This window comes from Heterodontus francisci, chromosome 4 (genome assembly GCF_036365525.1).
Source record: "Heterodontus francisci isolate sHetFra1 chromosome 4, sHetFra1.hap1, whole genome shotgun sequence".
NCBI lineage: Eukaryota > Metazoa > Chordata > Chondrichthyes > Heterodontiformes > Heterodontidae > Heterodontus > Heterodontus francisci.
In genome coordinates, this window is record NC_090374.1 from 121,283,044 (window position 1) to 121,302,157 (window position 19,114).

At 43.5% G+C, this 19,114-nt stretch overlaps 1 protein-coding gene across 3 annotated transcripts in view; it reads left to right on the forward strand.

Moving 5' to 3' along the window:
- dapk1 (death-associated protein kinase 1) overlaps positions 1 to 19,114 on the forward strand; it is a 209,595-nt gene that overhangs the window by 147,767 nt on the left and 42,714 nt on the right. For all 3 annotated transcript variants that reach the window (XM_068030069.1, XM_068030070.1, XM_068030071.1), the window contains 3 exons: positions 50 to 247; positions 3,865 to 3,963; positions 10,675 to 10,752. In XM_068030069.1, coding sequence (XP_067886170.1) covers positions 50 to 247; positions 3,865 to 3,963; positions 10,675 to 10,752 — 375 coding nt within the window. The remainder of the gene's footprint in view (positions 1 to 49; positions 248 to 3,864; positions 3,964 to 10,674; positions 10,753 to 19,114) is intronic.

The following is a 19,114-nucleotide window of genomic DNA, read 5'->3' on the forward strand; positions in this document are numbered from 1 at the left end:
GATGTGTTATGTTAGAGCTGTAAAAGTTTGCATTTGATTTTTTTTTAAGGATGGTCACACAGCCCTGCACCTAGCAGTACGAAGATGTCAAATCGAGGTGGTGAAGTACCTACTAAATCAAGGATGCTTCATAGATGTACAAGATCTACATGGTAATTCAGCTTTACATGTCGCCTGCAAAGATGGCAACTTAGCTATCGTTATGGCTCTTTGTGATGCGAATTGCAGCCTTGATGTATCTAATAAGGTAATGCCATTATCATTAAAGCTTTTCTACTTTAATGCATGTTTTGTTTTATATTTGCACATAAGATTATATTACAATAATGCACAATTGCACAATGCTTTATCATTACAATCAAGATTTTGCCATTCTACTCCTATACCAGACAAGTCTTGCAGCTTCTCGCAGGAGAAATTGGTGCACTGCTTACCAAGCTGGAGCTTTGCATCCAGTTCTGGGCATCACACTTTAGTAAAGATGTGTGGGGGCATTGGAGAGAGTACAGAAAAGATTCACGAGAATGGTTCCAGGCATGAGGAACTTCCGTTACGAAGATAGACTGGAGAAGTTAGAACTGTTTTCCTTGGAGCAGAGAAGACTGAGAGGTGATTTGGTAGAGATATTCAAAATCATGAGGGGTCTGGACAGAGTAGATAGAGAGAAACTGTTCCCACTTGTGAAAAGATAGAGAATGTGATGGCACAGATTTAAGTTGGTAATTGGTAAGAGAAGCAAAAGTGACACGAGGAAAGACTTTTTCACACAGCGAGTGGTTAAGGTCTGGAATGCACGATCTGAGAATGTGGTGGAGGCAGGTTCAACTAAAACATTCAAAAGGGAATTGGACAGTTGTATGAGAAGGAAGAATGTGCAGGGTTTTAGGGAGAAGGCAGGGGAATGGAACTGAGTGAATTGCTCTTTTGGAGAACCGGTGTGGACACTGGCTGAATGGCCTCCTTCTGCGCTGTAATGATTCTATGATTTTTGTGACTGACATCCTTTCCAAAGGAAAACCTATTCATCATTAGATGAACGATACCCATTTGATCAGGCGTGTAGACATTGGGTGAAGACAGTGATGGAATTCAGTTCTCCTGTAACAGCATTGTTAACTCTGAAGCAATGTTCCCGCTAAGCTGCGTGGGTGCATGGCCATGTAGCAGCCTGGAAGGTACCCGGCAGGCCTTGTTCTGTGATAAATACCACCCGACAACCCTCTGAGATCTCTGCGCTGCTCCAAATATGGATTATTGCACATCCCCAATTTTCTTCACTGGACCATTTGCAGCCATGCTTTCAGCTGCCAAGGCTGTAAGGTCTGGAATTCTCCACCCCCCGCCCCCCCCCCAAAACTTCTCTTCCTCTCTACCTCTCTCCCTCTCTCCTTTAAGATTTCCTTAAAACCTACCCCTTTGACCAAGCTTTTGGTCACATGTCCTAATATCTCGTGTGTTTTTGTTAACGCTCCTGTGCCAGCCCTCTTTAAGTGTGCTGTATAAATACAAGTTGTTGTTAAATGGATTCCTACTATGAAATTTTCAAATTTTGGGTCACCCACCTCCACATAATCTAGGGTGATCTTAGTTTTGTTAAATGATATGTAAATAGTACTACAAATATTTGCAAGGCCTCAATCTGTTAGAATCATGAAGGATATTATAATTTTATCTCTGGTCAGACATATGACATTTTAGAGTCATAGAGAGATAAAGCACTGAAACAGGCCCTTCGGCCCACCGAGTCTGTGCTGACCATCTACCACCCATTTATACTAATCCTACATTAATCCCATATTCCCTACTACATCCCCACTATTCTCCTACCACACCTACCTACACTAGGGGCAATTTATAATGGCCAATTTACCTATCAACCTGCAAGTCTTTGGCTGTGGGAGGAAACCGGAGCACCCGGTGGAAACCCACGTGGTCACAGAGAACTTGCAAACTTCGCGCAGGCAGTACCCAGAACCGAACCCGGGTCGCTGGAGCTGTGGGGCTGCGGTGCTAACCACTGCGCCACTGTGCCGCTTTTGTTTTTTGCTCTTGCCCCTGATTTTATTTTGCCAGATCTTAAGCTGACTCGGGGACACGGTCTGCTGCATCATCACTCCACTATTTCTTGCAGGCTGGTTCTGTTAGGGAAAACTGCCCGCCCATAAGTAGGTGGTTGCATGGTAAAGACCTGCAGATTAAGGATACACAGACTGTGCTGAGTTTCCCACCACCAGAATGGTACCAGAGTTAAATTATGAGAACAGGTTGGGACATAAGAAATAAGAGCAGGAGTAGATCATTTGAGCCTGCTCTGCCATTCAGTATGATCGTGGTTGATCTTCTACCTCAACTTCACCTTCCTGTACTATCTCCATATTCTTTAATCCCATTAGTATTCCAAAAATCTATCAATCTCTGTCTTAAATATACTCAACAACTGAATATCCACAGTGCTCTGGAGTAGACAATTCCGAAAATCCTCGTCTCGGCCCTGAATGGCCGACCCATTATCATGAGACTGTGACCCCTAGTTCCAGACTCCCTAGCCAGGGGAAGTCCTCTCAGCATCTATCATATCAAGTCTTTTAAGAATTTTATATGTTTCAATGAGATCACCTCTCATTCTTTTTAATTCTAACGAATATAGGTCTAGTCTCTTCTCATAATCCAATCCCCCAATCTCAGCAATCAACCCATAGGTTTCAGAGACTAGGTTTATAATCACTTGAGCATAGAAGATTAAGGGGTGATCTAATTGAGTGTTAAATATGAATAAAGGATTTGATGGGGAAGGTGGAGAGAAACTATTTCCTCTGGTGAGGAAGTCCAGAACAAGGAATCCGGAGTCTTAAAATTAGAGCTAGGCTGTTAAGTGGTTTTTGCTCTGAAGAGTAATTGAGCCTTAAAAGTTTACAGCACGAGGTGGTAATTCGGCCCATAGTGCTCATTGCGAGAGTAATCCAAAACTAACCCCACTAGGCTGCTGACACCCTTTGCTTCAAATATTTATCCAATTTTCTTTTAAAATGTAACGGTCTGTTATTCAGTCAGTCCTTATAGCAAACGTTCCACCTTCTGCATAAATAAATTTATGTCAACCCTTCTCTCCACTCTATTAATGACAAATTTGCATTAATGACCCCTGATCACTGACCCCCTATTAGCCTTGCTGCAGTGTAAGGAGTCTTGATATCCTTTCTCCTTATAGTTGTAGTTTTCATCACTGGCATCATCTTGGTGCATTTGCACTGTATACTCTGTGTGGGTTCATTATGCTTTCAGTAATGGAGTTCCCAGAACTCCACACAGTACGTTAACTGTTGATACTCAGTATCCCTATTTATGAAACCCCAAATTCATTGGACTTTTTTAGGACTTTGTCTGTCTATACTCAGTATTTCTCATTAGCCTAATTTAACTGAGGTTGAGCGTATAAAAATAAATAACAGTTGGGCATAATTCTTATCTTTTTTCCCTGACTTTTCTTGCAAAGTGACTGGGTATCATTCCACAAATGTCAGTGTCCTTCCACTAACTTAACCTGACTGTTGGTGTGTGAGGCTGGGCAGAGTGTTGGTGGACTGTTGGACCACAGGAGCCATCTCAAATAGCCTCTACACATCCATTTCAAGCTTTTAAGTGAAGGAAGTCCTAACTGGTTTTCTCCCCCCACTTCCTAGCCTAAGAATAGAGGCTAATTGATGCTAAGACCTTCCTGATCTGTGTGTCTAAGAGTGGCGGGGAGTGGGCAAGCAATTTAAGCATTTCCCATTTCTAGAAAAATTGTATTGGATTGTAGTGGAAGTTTCATTCTTTAAGCGTTACTGCCTTTGCTGAATTAAATATGTTTTCCTCTTGATACAGTATGGAAGAACACCTTTGCACTTAGCTGCTAACGCTGGGAGTCTTGATGTCGTCCGCCACCTCTGCCTTGCTGGTGCTAATGTAGAAGCTGTTAGTTCAGTAAGTTGATTGGATTGAGCCTTTTTCTCTAAGCTCTAATTTAGTGCATGCTGTTCATTTTTTTCAACCAGCTTATTTAAAAATCAGAGGAATTAACTCAATACTAAAGAATTGGGAATGATGCTTGACCATGGTGGCTTTATTTATTAATTTCCTGAACTTGACTCCAAGTATTGAAAGGGAAACTGAGATGGTAATGTGTCTCGATTTTAATACTGCTCCAGTCGAATAGACTGATTTGAACACTGTGCCTTTGTTCATGGTGATGTACTCTGTGAAATAAGCTAATATACACAAATTATCCAAAACTTGTACATTGGCTATATCAGAAAGATAGAAGCAATTCAGCTAAAAGATTGTAAATTGTATTCATCCTGATACTTACTTTCTCTCCCAATTTTTCTTCCCTTTTCTCTCCTGAAAGCAGCAAATCATGAGGCCTGGGTCTGTCAACAGCAGCTCTCTGATGTCGCACCCAGTGGCCATTCATTCTGTATGGTAATAGGATAACTATACAGATGTCAAAGCTCATCCTAAACTTCTCTTCACAGAGGTCGCTAGATAGTGAACAGGAATAGGAACCTGGGCTATTTTTTACTCTTCAGTCCAGCTAAGGGTGATACAATCTGTAGTGCTCCCCAGACAGATCAGATAATTCAGCATAGACCGGGGAACAACCTGAGCTACGCGTACCAGCTGAACTATTGAAAGCTTAATTTCCTTATTTACTTTTAACTAAGGGTTTTTATTGTTGAGTTGTAATATCCTTTGTAGTCACGCAATACATACATTTTACATGTCCAGATGAGTCACAGTGCTTGCAAAAAATTTTCCTGATGCTTGCTAGTTAACTGAATAGTATTAGGATTATAAATCTTTTGACACGTTTAAATGGTGAATGCTTTAATAAACTTCTGTCATATTTCCTTTAATCTATAGTTGCAAAATACTTTACACGCATTCCTCTGCTTGACTCCTTCCTATACTGTATATTTGTTGAGACTTATCTAGTTGTGCCCTGAGACTAAGGACACTATTTTAATAGTTTACATAGCATAGCAATCAGTGCTATGTTCTGTAACTTGAGTTGAAACAGTACAAACCAGGAAGGTCCCAGACTCAATCTCCACTCTCTGCAAGAGTAGCTGATGTCAGCCAGGGAGGTGGTATGACACGAAATTGGTTTTGTCCAAGGTTCCCACTGCAAATTGATACCCAGCAGCTCCTGATGCAAGTGTGTGTGTGTATGTTGTGAAGACCAAATGACTCTGATGCACACCGGCAGGTTAATAGCCTGCAGGTGCTCGCTGTCAAGCCTTGTACATGGATAATGGGCTGCGGTACCAAACAGCATAGGTCATTTGTAGAACCATCCATCAGTCTTTTAGATGGGAGAAAAGAAAACTGGTGATGGGGGGTCCAAGTGTCTTGCGAGCTGTTGTGCCAACAGATCAGGTATTAGGCTGTTTGAAATCTGTCTTGTTCGCTGGTACCCAAGTTCTGTTTCTCCAAGTCCTTTTGTATTCTCGGCAGTTAACTTGTGATTCAATTTACTGTAGGAAAAAGTGCATAGCAAATGTGTAAACATGTATCAAGTTTCCAGCATCATCTAAGACAAGAAAGGTACTGAAAAGGCATAGGTACTTGCTCCAGGCTAAGGAAAGCTGGGTGGGTAAGTCTGTGATCATACAGATATACAGTTCTTGGCTGCAGGTTTGAGGGACTTGACTGCTTTAGTGACCAGGGAATCATGTCACTTACAGGAAGGGGAGAATTTCTATACATTTATATTAAATATTCTGTAATTATGCATTAGTAACTTGGAGAAAATCATTTCAAAGCATGTTCTGTGATGAAAGTTTTGAGGCAGTTGCAATCTCCATCAATGAAATCTTGCTGGTAATGTTATGTTGTTAGCAAGAGCTAAGGAACTTGGATCTAAGTGTTATTGGTCAGTGCTGCTATAAACCTTAGTGTGCTCTGAACCACAGTGGCAGAAATCTGTAATTTCTCGACATTTGTTTACAAGAATTGATGGAAATAGAGTATTTTTAAAAATTGGGGAGGGGAGGGGGGCGCGGGTAGGTAAACCAAACAATCAGGTTTCACTCCTGAAACTCAACTTAAAAAAAAAAACATTTGTACCTTATCCATTGAAGTAGCTTCTGCCCCACAGCCGTCACCTTGGAGGTTTATGTTCCACAAAAGTCATCTTTTTGAGTTTGTACCATGGCGAAAAGCCTCGTCATGCATAGTGGTTAAATTGCAGACACCCTGCCCTGAATTTTGTTTACGTTATTTATAATGAATGGAAAATCCTGGACAGCCACCCATGAATTAAAGGTCTGCGCAGGAAGCAAGCAAGGCTCCACATTGGTGACACCAGTTCTGAAAATTGCCTGCTATATGTATACATCTTTTAAAACCTGCCTTTTTTTAAAAAAATTGCTAAACTTGGTACAAATATTCAACAATCCTATTTTGAATTTGAAGAGTGTAGTGCATTTGAAATCTTAATTACACACAGCACAAGCAAAGCATGATCCTCATTAGATCCTGTTCCGATTAAAATCATTTTGATACTAGTTATATATATTACTAGTTGTATATATTCGGCTGAAAACCAGTGACTGAACAAAAAAAGCAATAAAAATCAAAGTGTGAATATGTGTGAGCAAAGTTGCAGCTGGAAAGGTTGTAAAGCTTCTGTATTTCTTGCTTCCAACAGAATAGTTTCTTAAATCAGCACAACGCAAAGATGCAAATGTGACCTAATGACATATATTTGTTCGTAGACCTTTTATCTTAATACAACCCTCAATGTAGCCCAGTCTCTCAGTCATGGATGAGCTGGACGAACAGCCAACAAAATTGGAACTCAGTGATGCCATTGATTCTCTAGCCAGTGGAAAAGCCCCTGGAAAGGATGGTATTACCCCTGAAATAATCAAGAGTGCCAAGCCTGCTATACTCTCAGCACTCCATGAACTGCTTTGCCTGTGAACAAAGAACAGTACAGCACAGGAACAGGCCATTCGGCCCTCCAAGCCTGCACCAATCTTGATGCCTGCCTAAACTAACAACTTCTGCACTTCCGGGGCCCATATCCCTCTATTCCCTTCCTATTCATGTATTTGTCAAGATGTCTCAAACGTCACTATCTTATCTGCTTCCACCACCTCCCCTGGCAGCAAGTTCCAGACACTCACCACCTTCTGTGTATAAAAAAAAATTGCCTCGCACATCCCCTCTAAACTTTGCCCCTCACACCTTAAACCTATGTCCCCTAGTAACTGACACTTTCACCCTGGGAAAAAGCTTCTGACTATCCACTCTGTCCATGCCGCTCATAACTTTGTAAACCTCAATCATGTCGCCCCTCCACCTCCGTCGTTCCAGTGAAAACAATCCGAGTTTTTCCAACCTCTCCTCATAGCTAATGCCCTCCAGACCAAGCAACATCCTGGTAAACCTCCTCTGTACCCTCTCCAAAGCCTCCACGTCCTTCTGGTAGTGTGGCAATCAGAATTGCACGCAATATTCTAAGTGTGGCCTAACTAAGGTTCTGTACAGCTGCAACATGACTTGCCAATTTTTATACTCTGCTCCGACCGATGAAGGCAAGCATGTCGTATGCCTTCTTGACTACCTTATCCACCTGCGTTGCCACTTTCAGTGACCTGTGCTGGGATGAGGGAGCAGTAGCACAGGGCATGCGCGATGCCAATATCTCTAAGAACAAGGGTGACCGCGGTGACTGCAATAACTACCATGGAATCTCCCTACTCAGCATAGTGGGGAAAGTCTTCGCTTGAGTCATTTTAAACAGACTCGAGAAGCTGGCTGAGCGTGTCTACCCTGAGGCACAGTGCGGCTTTTGAGCAGAGAGATCCACCATTGACATGCTGTTCTCCCTTTGCCAGCTACAGGAGAAATGCCGCGAACAACAGATGCCCCTCTACGTTGCTTTCATAGATCTCACCAAAGCCTTTGACCTCTTCAGCAGACGTGGTCTCTTCAGACTATGAACAAAGATCGGATGTCCACCAAAGCTACTAAGTATCATCACCTCATTCCATAACAATACAAAAGGCACAATTCAGCATAGCGATGCCTCATCAGACCCTTTTCCTATCCTGAGTGGCGTGAAACAGGGCTGTGTTCTCGCACCAGTGCTGTTTGGGATCATCTTCTCACTGCTGCGCACATGTGCATTCAAGTCTTCAGAAGAAGGAATTTTCCTCCACACAACATCTGATGGCAGGTTGTTCAACCTTGCCCATCTTCGAGCGAAGACCAAAGTACGGAAGGTCCTCATCAGGGAACTCCTCTTTGCTGACGATGCTGCATTAACATCTCACACTGAAGAGTGTCTGCAGAGACTCATCGACAGGATTGCAGCTGCCTGCAACGAATTTGGTCCAACCATCAGTCTCGAAAACAAATGTCATGGGGCAGGACGTCGGAAATGCTCCATCCATCAATGTCGGCGACCACGCTCTGGAAGTGGTTCAAGAGTTCACCTACCTAGGCTCAACTATCACCAGTAACCTGTCTCTCGATGCAGAAATCAACAAGCACATGGGAAAGGCGTCCGCTGCTATGTCCAGACTGGCCAAGAGGGTGTGGGAAAATGGCGCACTGACACGGAACACAAAAGTCCGAGTGTATCAAGCCTGTGTCCTCAGTACCTTGCTCTATGGCAGCGAGGCCTGGACAACGTATGTCAGCCAAGAGCGACGTCTCAACTCATTCCATCTTCACTGCCTCTGGAGAATCCTTGGCATCAGGTGGCAGGACTGTATCTCCAACGCAGAAGTCTTCGAGGCAGCCAACATCTCCAGCATATATACGCTACTGAGCCAGCGGCACTTGAGATGGCTTGGCCATGTGAGCCGCATGGAAGATGGCAGGATCCCCAAGGACGCATTGTACAGCGAGCTCGTCGCTGGTATCAGACCCACCGGCCGTCCATGTCTCCACTTGAAAGACGTCTGCAAACGCGACATGAAGTCCTGTGTCATTGACCACAAGTTGTGGGAGTAAGTTGCCAGTGATCGCCAGAGCTGGCGGACAGCCATAAAGGCGGGGCTAAAGAGTGGCGAGTCGAAGAGACTCAGCAGTTGGCAGGAAAAAAGACAGAAGAGCAAGGAGAGAGCCAACTGTGTAACAGCCCCGACAACCAATTGTATCTGCAGTGCTTGTGGAAGCGTCTTTATAGCCACTCCAGGCACTGCTCCACAAACCACTGACCACCTCTAGGCGCTTACCAAGGAGGCCAAAGAAGAAGAAGACCTTTTTATTTTAAGTAAACCAATTGCTGATGACAACAGAGGTTTGAAATGGAGCTAATTAAGTTTCAGTAGTGAAATGCATAAATTTGGTACATGTCCCTAAGGTGGTATGGGAATTTAATTTGTTAAACCTGTTATAGTTCGTGGTATTCTAACAGAAACAATTACCATGATTTATAGTTTAGAATAGTGATTGATCATGTGATTCTGACTGAAATATCAAGAAGTTCCAGGAGCCTCCAAAGTGATAGAATTCTAAATAGAAAAGGTGAGGCAAGGCAGATTTTTAACTGAGTATTTCAGTATGTGTTTGAAACGTTAAAACAACTGGAGAGGGTCCCAGTTGATAAAGGTACTACTTTGTGTAGTAATACCGCATACCTCGGAAGGGCATGTTGAGGGAGCAGTTGAGGTGCTGCTATTCGCTGAGGAAGGGGACAAATCTGCTCAAGTTCCTGCTAACCAGTCCGACTTGTTGGAAAGTGCATTTTTGTGAACACTATATCGAGATGGGGAGAGTTTGACTGGAGTGTCTCCAATAATTGGATAGCCTGATACTGCCTGGACAATTTGGGCAAGGTACTGAAGGACTGTTTTCCCCCATAGCACTGTAACCCAACAGGATATAGACAGACTGTTGAAAGGTCAGGTGAAATCTAATGCAGAGAAATGTGAAGTGATGCAATTTGGAAGGAAGGAAGTGAGGCAACATAAACTAAATGGTACGAGTAAAGGGGGTGTCGGAACAGAGAGACCTGGAGGTTTGCAGGGCTATGCGGAAAGAGCATGGGGGTGGCAATAATTGGGTAGCTCTTTGAAAGAGCCAGCACGGGCAGAACAGGCTGAAATGGCCACCTCCTGTGCTGGATGATTCAGTGATTCGGGAGACAACAGGGAATTTTTTTTTAATTAAAGGTTAAGCATAGCATGTTTATTGGAGTTATACCAAATAAACTGAAAGTGACAAAACTGGAAAACCCTTTCTCTGAAATCACTAGTATTCAGGATAAAAGTGCTAATATTCTTGCCAGTTAGTAATGTTAGTAATTTCAAAAAGAAAGAAGAAGTAATGTGAGCCTGAGGGGGATGTTTTGTGAAGCTTTTTTCTTCCTCTTTGTTCTCAGCAGGCATTTACTTATATTATGCATTCATCCAGAAATGCTGTATTTAAATGCGGTGATAGCAGGAACGAATTATTATGCAATCACTATCGTGAATCTGATTCATTTCAAAATCTTCCTGAGTGAATTGTTAAGCAGCTCTTCGCTGAGCGTCTGGTTACACAGTTTGCTATCTTTCATATTCTAGCCTAATAGTGTGAGAATATACACCGATTGCCAAGTGTGACATTTCACAAATTAAATATGAAATTAAGCGGAAATCAAGCTAATTGGATTGATTGCTGGTTGTTTAACAGGATGGAAGAACTGCCGAAGATCTTGCTAGAGCAGAACAGCATGAACAAGTTGCCAATTTACTTGCCAGGCTTAAAAAGGTAACACCTATGTATAAATGAGGGATCTTAATAGTGGGCATATGCTAACACACCTTTCCAACAACACTTTTGACAGCTTGCACTTCTTCCTCCCACAGTGGTAACTCTGTGAACATGTTCCCATGAATTGGTCAGGCAATTAAGCTAGTAATTCAATGCTAGAAAGATTTAAAAATTGTCAAAGAAAAGTTCCTGATGCAATTTAAACATTGTGTCCTTGTGACTATTTATTGGTGAAGAGAATAACCATTATATTATAACACTATGCCAGTAAACAGACTTTTGTACATAGTCATCAACAGCTAAGGTAAAGTCTTCAGCCGATCAGTAACGTAAGTGCCACTGGATTTGTGCTCCCAGAGGCAGAATGTACCAGCCAAACATGGGAACAAGTGTAGGCCATTCAGCCTCTCGAGCTTGCTGCACCATTCAGTTGGATCATGGTTAATATATAGTTCAGCTCCATATCCCTTAATACTTTTATCTAACAAAAATCCAGCTCCAAAATAGGTTGCTTTGACCTAAGGGTGGCGCAGTGGTTAGCACCGCAGCCTCACCGCTCCAGCGACCCGGGTTCAATTCTGGGTACTGCCTGTGCGGAGTTTGCAAGTTCTCCCTGTGACCGCGTGGGTTTTCGCCAGGTGCTCCGGTTTCCTCCCACAGCCAAAGACATGCAGGTTGATAGGTAAATTGGCCATTATAAATTGCCCCTAGTAAAGGTAGGTGGTAGGGGAATTGAGGGAAGGTGGGGATGTGGTAGAAATATGGGATTAATGTAGGATTAGTATAAATGGGTGGTTGATGGTCGGCACAGACTCGGTGGGCCGAAGGGCCTGTTTCAGTGCTGTATCTCCAAATAAATAAATACATTGCTTGCAGTGTTGCTTCCAGCATAAATGTGAAGCAACCTAACCATTGTAGACAAACACAGCAGCAATGCACTGCAACCAATTGAAGTAACGGACACATTTGTCCCATAACAGGCCAAATGGAGTTTGCTCTCGTTTAAACAATGCATACTTTACTGAATTAGGTACCAGCCCTTGGAATGGCTGTCACTTTAAATCTGTTTGCAGATGCATTGTTGTTTTAAAGTAGATCTGACTAAACTGTCAAAACAAACCAACAATATAAATAATTTGATCTCTACGGCAGTGACATTGCAGTGTCATTTTTATAAGTGGTTTTGCAATTTGAATGTACCCATCACTATGCAATGTGCTGTGGACTTCATTGATCACCTTTAAATGCCCACTTTCCTGTACATTCAACGTTCAACAGATTATCTTAGCTGATAACGTGAATTGTTAATGGCCTCATTCCCATCCGGAATTATTTTTTGGATTGCATGACTGCATTCTAAGAGAGTCTTCCCAGTTTTAAGTTTTCGGTAATTTGTCTAAAACACAATTACGATGCATACGTTACTAAATCCATATCGTGTGTGTGTGTGTAGGGAGTTGGGTTCTGCTACTAGTGATAGACATGTCGGTTAGAGGGGTGAAGTGCTTCACCTGTGAGATGTGGGAAGTCCGTGACGCCTCCAGCGTCAGTTGCAGCCCCTCACAGACCGCATGGATCGGTTGGAGCGGCAACTGGATGCACTTAGGAGCATGCAGGTGGCGGAAAGCGTCATAGACAGGAGTTTTAGAGAAGTGGTTACACCCAAGGTGCAGGCAGATAGATGGGTGACCGCTAGATGGGGCAGGCAGTCAGTGCAGGAATCCCCTGTGGCTATCCCCCTCTCTAACAAGTATACCGTTTTGGATACTGTTGGGGGGGATGGCCTATCTGGGGAAAACTACGGCAGCCAGAGCAGTGACACCACGGTTGGCACTATTCAGCAGGGAGGGACAAAGGGCATTCTGAATAGGGAGGGTGAACAGCCAGAGGTTGTGGTACACATCGGTACCAATGACATCGGCAGGAAGAGTGATGAGGTCCTGCAGGGGGAGTTCAGGGAGTTAGGCAGAAAGTTAAAAGACAGGACCTCTAGGGTTGTAATCTCTGGATTACTCCCTGTGCCACGTGCCAGTGAGGCTAGAAATAGGAAGATAGTGCAGCTAAACACGTGGCTGAGCAGCTGGTGTAGAAGGGAGGGTTTTAGATATCTGGACCATTGGGCTCTCTTCAGGGACAGATGGGACCTGTACAAGAAGGACGGGTTGCATCTAAACTGGAAGGGCACTAATATCCGAGCTGCAAGGTTTGCTAGCGTCACTCGGGAGGGTTTAAACTAGTATGGCAGGGGGGTGGGAGCCACAGCAGTAGGGCAGCTGGTGAAGTAAGGAGGACATAGTAAATAAGGCCAGTAAGACTAAGAGGAAGAGCAGGCAGGGAGATGTTGCTGAGCACAGCGGGACTGGTGGTCTGAAGTGCATTTGTTTCAATGCGAGAAGTACAACAGATGAACTTAGAGCTTGGATTAGTACATGGAAATATGATACCTCAGAGAGGTCATGCAGTGAGGTAATATGGGTGGAGCTCAGGAATAGGAAGGGTGCAGTCACGATGTTGGGGGTTTACTACAGGTCTCCCAACAGCCAGCGGGAGGTAGAGGAGCAGATATGTAGACAGATTTTGGAAAGATGTAAAGGTAACAGGGTTGTAGTGGTGGGTGATTTTAACTTCCCCAATATTGACTGGGACTCACTTAGTGCTAGGGGCTTGGATGGGGCAGAATTTGTGAGGAGCATCCAGGAGGGCTTCTTGAAACAGTATGTAGATAGTCCAACTAGGGATGGGGCCATTCTGGACCTGGTATTGGGGAATGAGCCCGGCCAGGTGGTCGAAGTTTCAGTGGGGGAGCATTTCAGGAACAGTGACCATAATTCCGTAAGTTTTAAGGTACTTGTGGATAAGGATAAGAGTAGTCCTCGGGTGAAGATGCTAAATTGGGGGAAGGCTAATTATAACAATATTAGGCAGGAACTGAAGAATTTAGATTGGGGGCGGCTGTTTGAGGATAAATCAACATCTGACATGTGGGAGTCTTTCAAACATCAGCTGATTAGAATCCAGGACCGGCATGTTCCTGTGAGGAAGAAAGACAAGTTTGGCAAGTTTCGGGAAGCTTGGATAACACGGGATATTGTGAGCCTAGTCAAAAAGAAAAAGGAAGCATTTGTAAGGGCTGGAAGGCTAGGAACAGATGAAGCACTTGAATATGAAGACAGTAGGAAGGAACTTAAGCAAGGAGTTAGGAGGGCTAAAAGGGATCATGAAAAGTCATTGGCAAACAGGATTAAGGAAAAAAAAAATATATATATATATGAGCAAGAGGGTAACCAGGGAAAGGGTTGGCCCACTCAAGGACAGAGATGGGAATCTATGCGTGGAGCCAGAGGAAATGGGCGAGGTGCTAAATCAGTACTTTGCATCAGTATTCACCAAGGAGAAGGACTTGGTGGATGATGAGCCTAGGGAAGGGAGTGCAGATAGTCTCAGTCATCTCATTATAAAAAAGGAGGAGGTGTTGGGTGTCTTGCAAAGCATTAAGGTAGATAAGTCCCCAGGGCCTGATTGGATCTACCTTAGAATACTGAGGGAGGCAAGGGAAGAAATTGCTGGGGCCTTGACAGTAATCTTTGCATCCTGATTGGCTACAGGTGAGGTCCCAGAGGACTGGAGAATAGCCAATGTTGTTCCTTTGTTTAAGAAGGGTGGCAAGGATAATCCAGGAAATTATAGGCCGGTGAGCCTTACGTCAGTGGTAGGGAAACTATTAGAGAGGATTCTTCAGGACAGGATTTACTCCCATTTGGAAACAAACGAACTTATTAGCGAGAGACAGCATGGATTTGTGAAGGGGAGGTCGTGTCTTACTAATTTGATTGAGTTTTTTGAGGAAGTGACGAAGTTGATTGATGAGGGAAGGGCGGTGGATGTTGTCTATATGGACTTTAGTAAAGCCTTTGACAAGGTCCCGCATGGCAGACTGGTGCAAAAGGTGAAGTCACACGGGATCAGAGGTGAGCTGGCAAGATGGATACAGAACTGGCTCGGTCACGGAAGACAGAGAGTAACAGTGGATGGGTGTTTTTCTGAATGGAGGGATGTGACTAGTGGTGTTCCGCAGAGATCAGTGCTGAGACCTTTACTGTTTGTAGTATATATAAATGATTTGGAGGAAAATGTAGCTGGTCTGATTAGTAAGTTTGCGGACGACACAAAGGTTGGTGGAGTTGTGGATAGAGATGAGGATTGTCAGAGGATACAGCAGGATATAGATCGGTTGGAGACTTGGGCGGAGAAATGGCAGATGGAGTTTAATCCGGACAAATGTGAGGTAATGCGTTTTGGAAGGTATAATGCAGGTGGGAGGTATATAGTAAATGGCAGAACCCTTAGGAGTATTGACAGGCAGAGAGATCTGAGCGTAAAGGTCCACAGGTCACTGAAAGTGGCAACGCAGGTGGATAAGGTAGTCAAGAAGGCATTCGGCATGCTTGCCTTCATCGGTCAGGGCATAGAGTATACAAATTGGCAAGTCATGCTGCAGCTGTACAGAACCTTAGTTAGGCCACACTTAGAATATTGCGTGCAATTCTGATCGCCACACTACCAGAAGGACGTGGAGGCTTTGGAGAGGGTACAGAGGAGGTTTACCAGGACGTTGCCTGGTCTGGAGGGCATTAGCTATGAGGAGAGGTTGGAAAAACCCATTGTTTTCACTGGAACGACGGAGGTGGAGGGGCGACATGATAGAGATTTACAAAGTTATGAGCGGCATGGACAGAGTGGATAGTCAGAAGCTTTTTCCCAGGGTGGAAGAATCAGTTACTAGGGGACATAGGTTTAAGGTGCGAGGGGCAAAGTTTAGAGGGGATGTGCGAGGCAAGTTTTTTTACACAGAAGGTGGTGAGGGCCTGGAACTTGCTGCCAGGGGAGGTGGTGGAAGCAAATACGATAGCGACGTTTAAGAGACAACGTGACAAATATATGAATAGGAAGGGAATAGAGGGATATGGGCCCCGGAAGTGCAGAAGGTGTTTCAGCAGGCATCAAGATAGGCGCAGGCTTGGAGGGCCGAATGGCCTGTTCCTGTGCTGTATTGTTCTTCTTTGTTCTTTGTACTGTCAGACCAATTCAAATGACAAGATTCAGCTGCAGTAGTTAGCTGTTCATGATCATTCACCACCAGACAAAACAAAAATTAGGAAGCTACAAATTAAGAAGTAGTGGGATGGTTTCGCCACAGGAATTTTTATTGTTTTGTGGGAACTTAGTCCTCCAACTAAGCTTGCATCACTATTTCCAGGCAGGAGGTACCATGCCGATGTTGATCTGGGATAGCATCTCATTTTGTTACTACCTTATCAGGGATGATGCCACAGCCTCGGCCTTGCATATTTCAGATCATGAACTCCAAAGAGTTTCTCCACTGCAACTCTTGTGAAGCTGACCATTGGTGCCCTGAGGCCTGGCGGTGGATTTTGCAGCACCTGGATCCTAGGGGTTCTAGAAATCGTTCTATTGAATGTGGTATATCATCATCATCATCACTGCCACTTGCACTATGAGACATGAAGATCTCATCAACTTCAGTCCCATAATTTCTACTTTGTTAATAGGCTTCCTTGTCACAAAATGTTACATAGGAAAATAGAATAAATATATTAATTTATTGACCACTTGGGATATTGAAAATTGGGAAAGGAATGGTTGGATAAAACAATTGTATTCTAATAGCTGCCTAAAATATTGACTATGAATATAATTTCTAAATATTAGAAAAGTTCCAACAGTTTGTAGGTTTTCTTGTTTGCATTTAGTAGGCCAGTGTGGTTGCAATGATTAAGATCCTCTTTATGTTACAGAAGCACTTCAAGAAAAAGCATTTCTTTCATTATGTCCTAAGCTCACAGTGCAGTTGACTCCATCACTTTTATGTTGCTGGGTAGATTCCTCAACACTACAAGAAAGAACTTGCATTTATATAGCTTCTTTCATTTCTGAGGATGTCTCTAATTGCTTCACAGTTGCTCAAGTGCTTTTGAAGTGTAGTCACCATTCTTCGGTCCTGTAGGCAAAGGCGGGAGCCATTATGGGCGCACTGATCCACAAATAGCAATGAGTTAAAATGATCAGTTACTCTGGTTTTAGGCATGCTGGTTGTGGCTTAATTGTTGGCCAGGACACAGGGAGAGCTCCCATACTGTTTTTCAACAAGTGCCATGAGATATTTTACTTCCACCCGTACAGTGAAATGGGGCCTATTATATCCATCATCGGCAATCCCTCATGTTGGCGATGATTCTTCCTTGCAGATGGCTGGCTGGAAGTGAGATGGCAGTGTTGGCTGTGGGTTCGCAAACGGCTTTTGAGCCCTATCTTAGCCTTGCAGTTCTCCCACAGTGAGGACATGGGTTGTTAGCCAGTAGAGATGGTTGCGGATTGTTGGCTTGAACAGCCGTCCTCTCCGTCTCTCCCACTGTTCTCTCTCAGTTGGCTATTCTCGTTGATTGGAAGGTCTTGACAACATTTTTGATGGATCGCCATTTTGGTCACAATTGGGCATCTTCTTCCCATGTGTTGATATTAGAGCAGACCTTCATGGAGGTTTTGAGATTGTCTTTGAAATGTTTCCTTTGGACCCTGTGTGAATGGGCTCCCTGGCATAGTTCTGAGCAGAGCACCTGTTTGGGCAGTCTTGAGTCAGGCTTTCTGACGATATGTCCCATCCGTCTCAGTTGATAGATTATCATGGCCTCTATTCTTAGCATATCTGTGTCATGGAGGATGCTCATCTTTGTTCTTTTGTCGTCCCACTTGATTTGTAAGATCCTTCTAAGACAGCATTGATGCTGTCATTCTAGGGCCTTGATATGGCGACTATATGTTGTCCAAGTTTCACTGTAGAGAAGCTTCGGGAGAACTGCTGCCTGACAGACTTTGAATTTAGTGTCGGGTCTGATATCACAATCCTCAAAAACTTGAACACTTAATTTGTCGTAGGCTCAGCTAGCATATTGATGGAGAGGTACACCACTGAAACCAATGTCCACTTTCTGGGTTAGATAGCTTCCAAGATATGGGAAGTGAGGGACGTTTTCCAACACTTCACCATGAATCTCAGTTGAAGGTGTTGGGTTTGTTGTGGGTTGGTGGAGGACTTTGGTCTTCCTGATGTTCAGGGCAAGTCACATGCTTTTGTAGGCTTAGAGGACTATTCCAACCATCTGTTGTAACTCTGCAGAGTGAGCACTAACTTGGGTGTCGTCAGCACACTGTAGTTCTACTACAGAAGTGGCTGTTGTCTTGGTTTTGGCCTTCAGCCAGTTGAGATTGAAGAGTTTACCATCAGTGAGCTAAGTTATTCCAATGTTATTATTACACCTAGGGGAGGCCTGTTAGTCATCAATAAATCATAAATAATTCATTCAAGCAGTCAAAACATTAAAATAAAATTCAGCCACAATTACAACATTTACTCCGGTGGCAGAGAGGCAAGAGAGAGCGTGCATACATTATACTGTAGTGAGTGCAATTCATACACCGGATTTTACTGTAAAGTTGACATCCTTCAGTTGATCTGGAGACAGATCATCAAAATCCTTCATTGTTATTGGAACCAACAATAATCACAGCACTAACAGAATGTCTCCGGATAGAGCAATTGTAAAAAAAAAAAATTGCTGTAGTCCTGCTTTCCAATTCACTGCACATGTACCTAAAATTACTAGAACAAAAATATTTATTTGATAAGTTAGCTAATTACCAAAGACAACTTACTGTAATGGAGAAACCTTGGAACTGGAGTCTGGAACCTGTTTTTGAAGTATTTTGTATGATCTATATATAACATGCATAGTGCTTACAATCTGGAATATTCTGGCTGAAAGGGTGCTGAAGGCAGTTTCAAATAATGGCTTTCGAAAGGGAATTGGAGAAGTACCTGAAGGGGAAAAACATTGCAGGTCTATGAGGAAATAGCTGGGGAGTGGGACTAGCTAAATTGCTCTCGCAGAAAGCTGACACAGACTTGATGGGCCGAATGGCCGCCTCCTATGCTGTAATCATTGTGTGATTCTATTCTTTGATTCTAAGGTGCAGTGTTGCTGCAAGAAAGATTGAGAATAGTGTTGGTGCAATGACCCACCCATCCAACACCTCTGACAATACACTCAGTACTTCGCTGAACGGAAATGAAGCAACAAACAACTCTGCACAGTTATTTGCAAGTGCTAGTTTAGAACTTCATTTGTCGTTAAAGATTTCCAGTAGATTTATATAGTCTGGGTAAAATGCCTCACAATAAAGCCTGGCTCGGGTATAAAATTAAAACCCGACCCAGGCCCGAACCGACCCTGTGTCCTTGAAATTTTTTCGTGCCCGACCTGACACGAATATCCTTCATCCG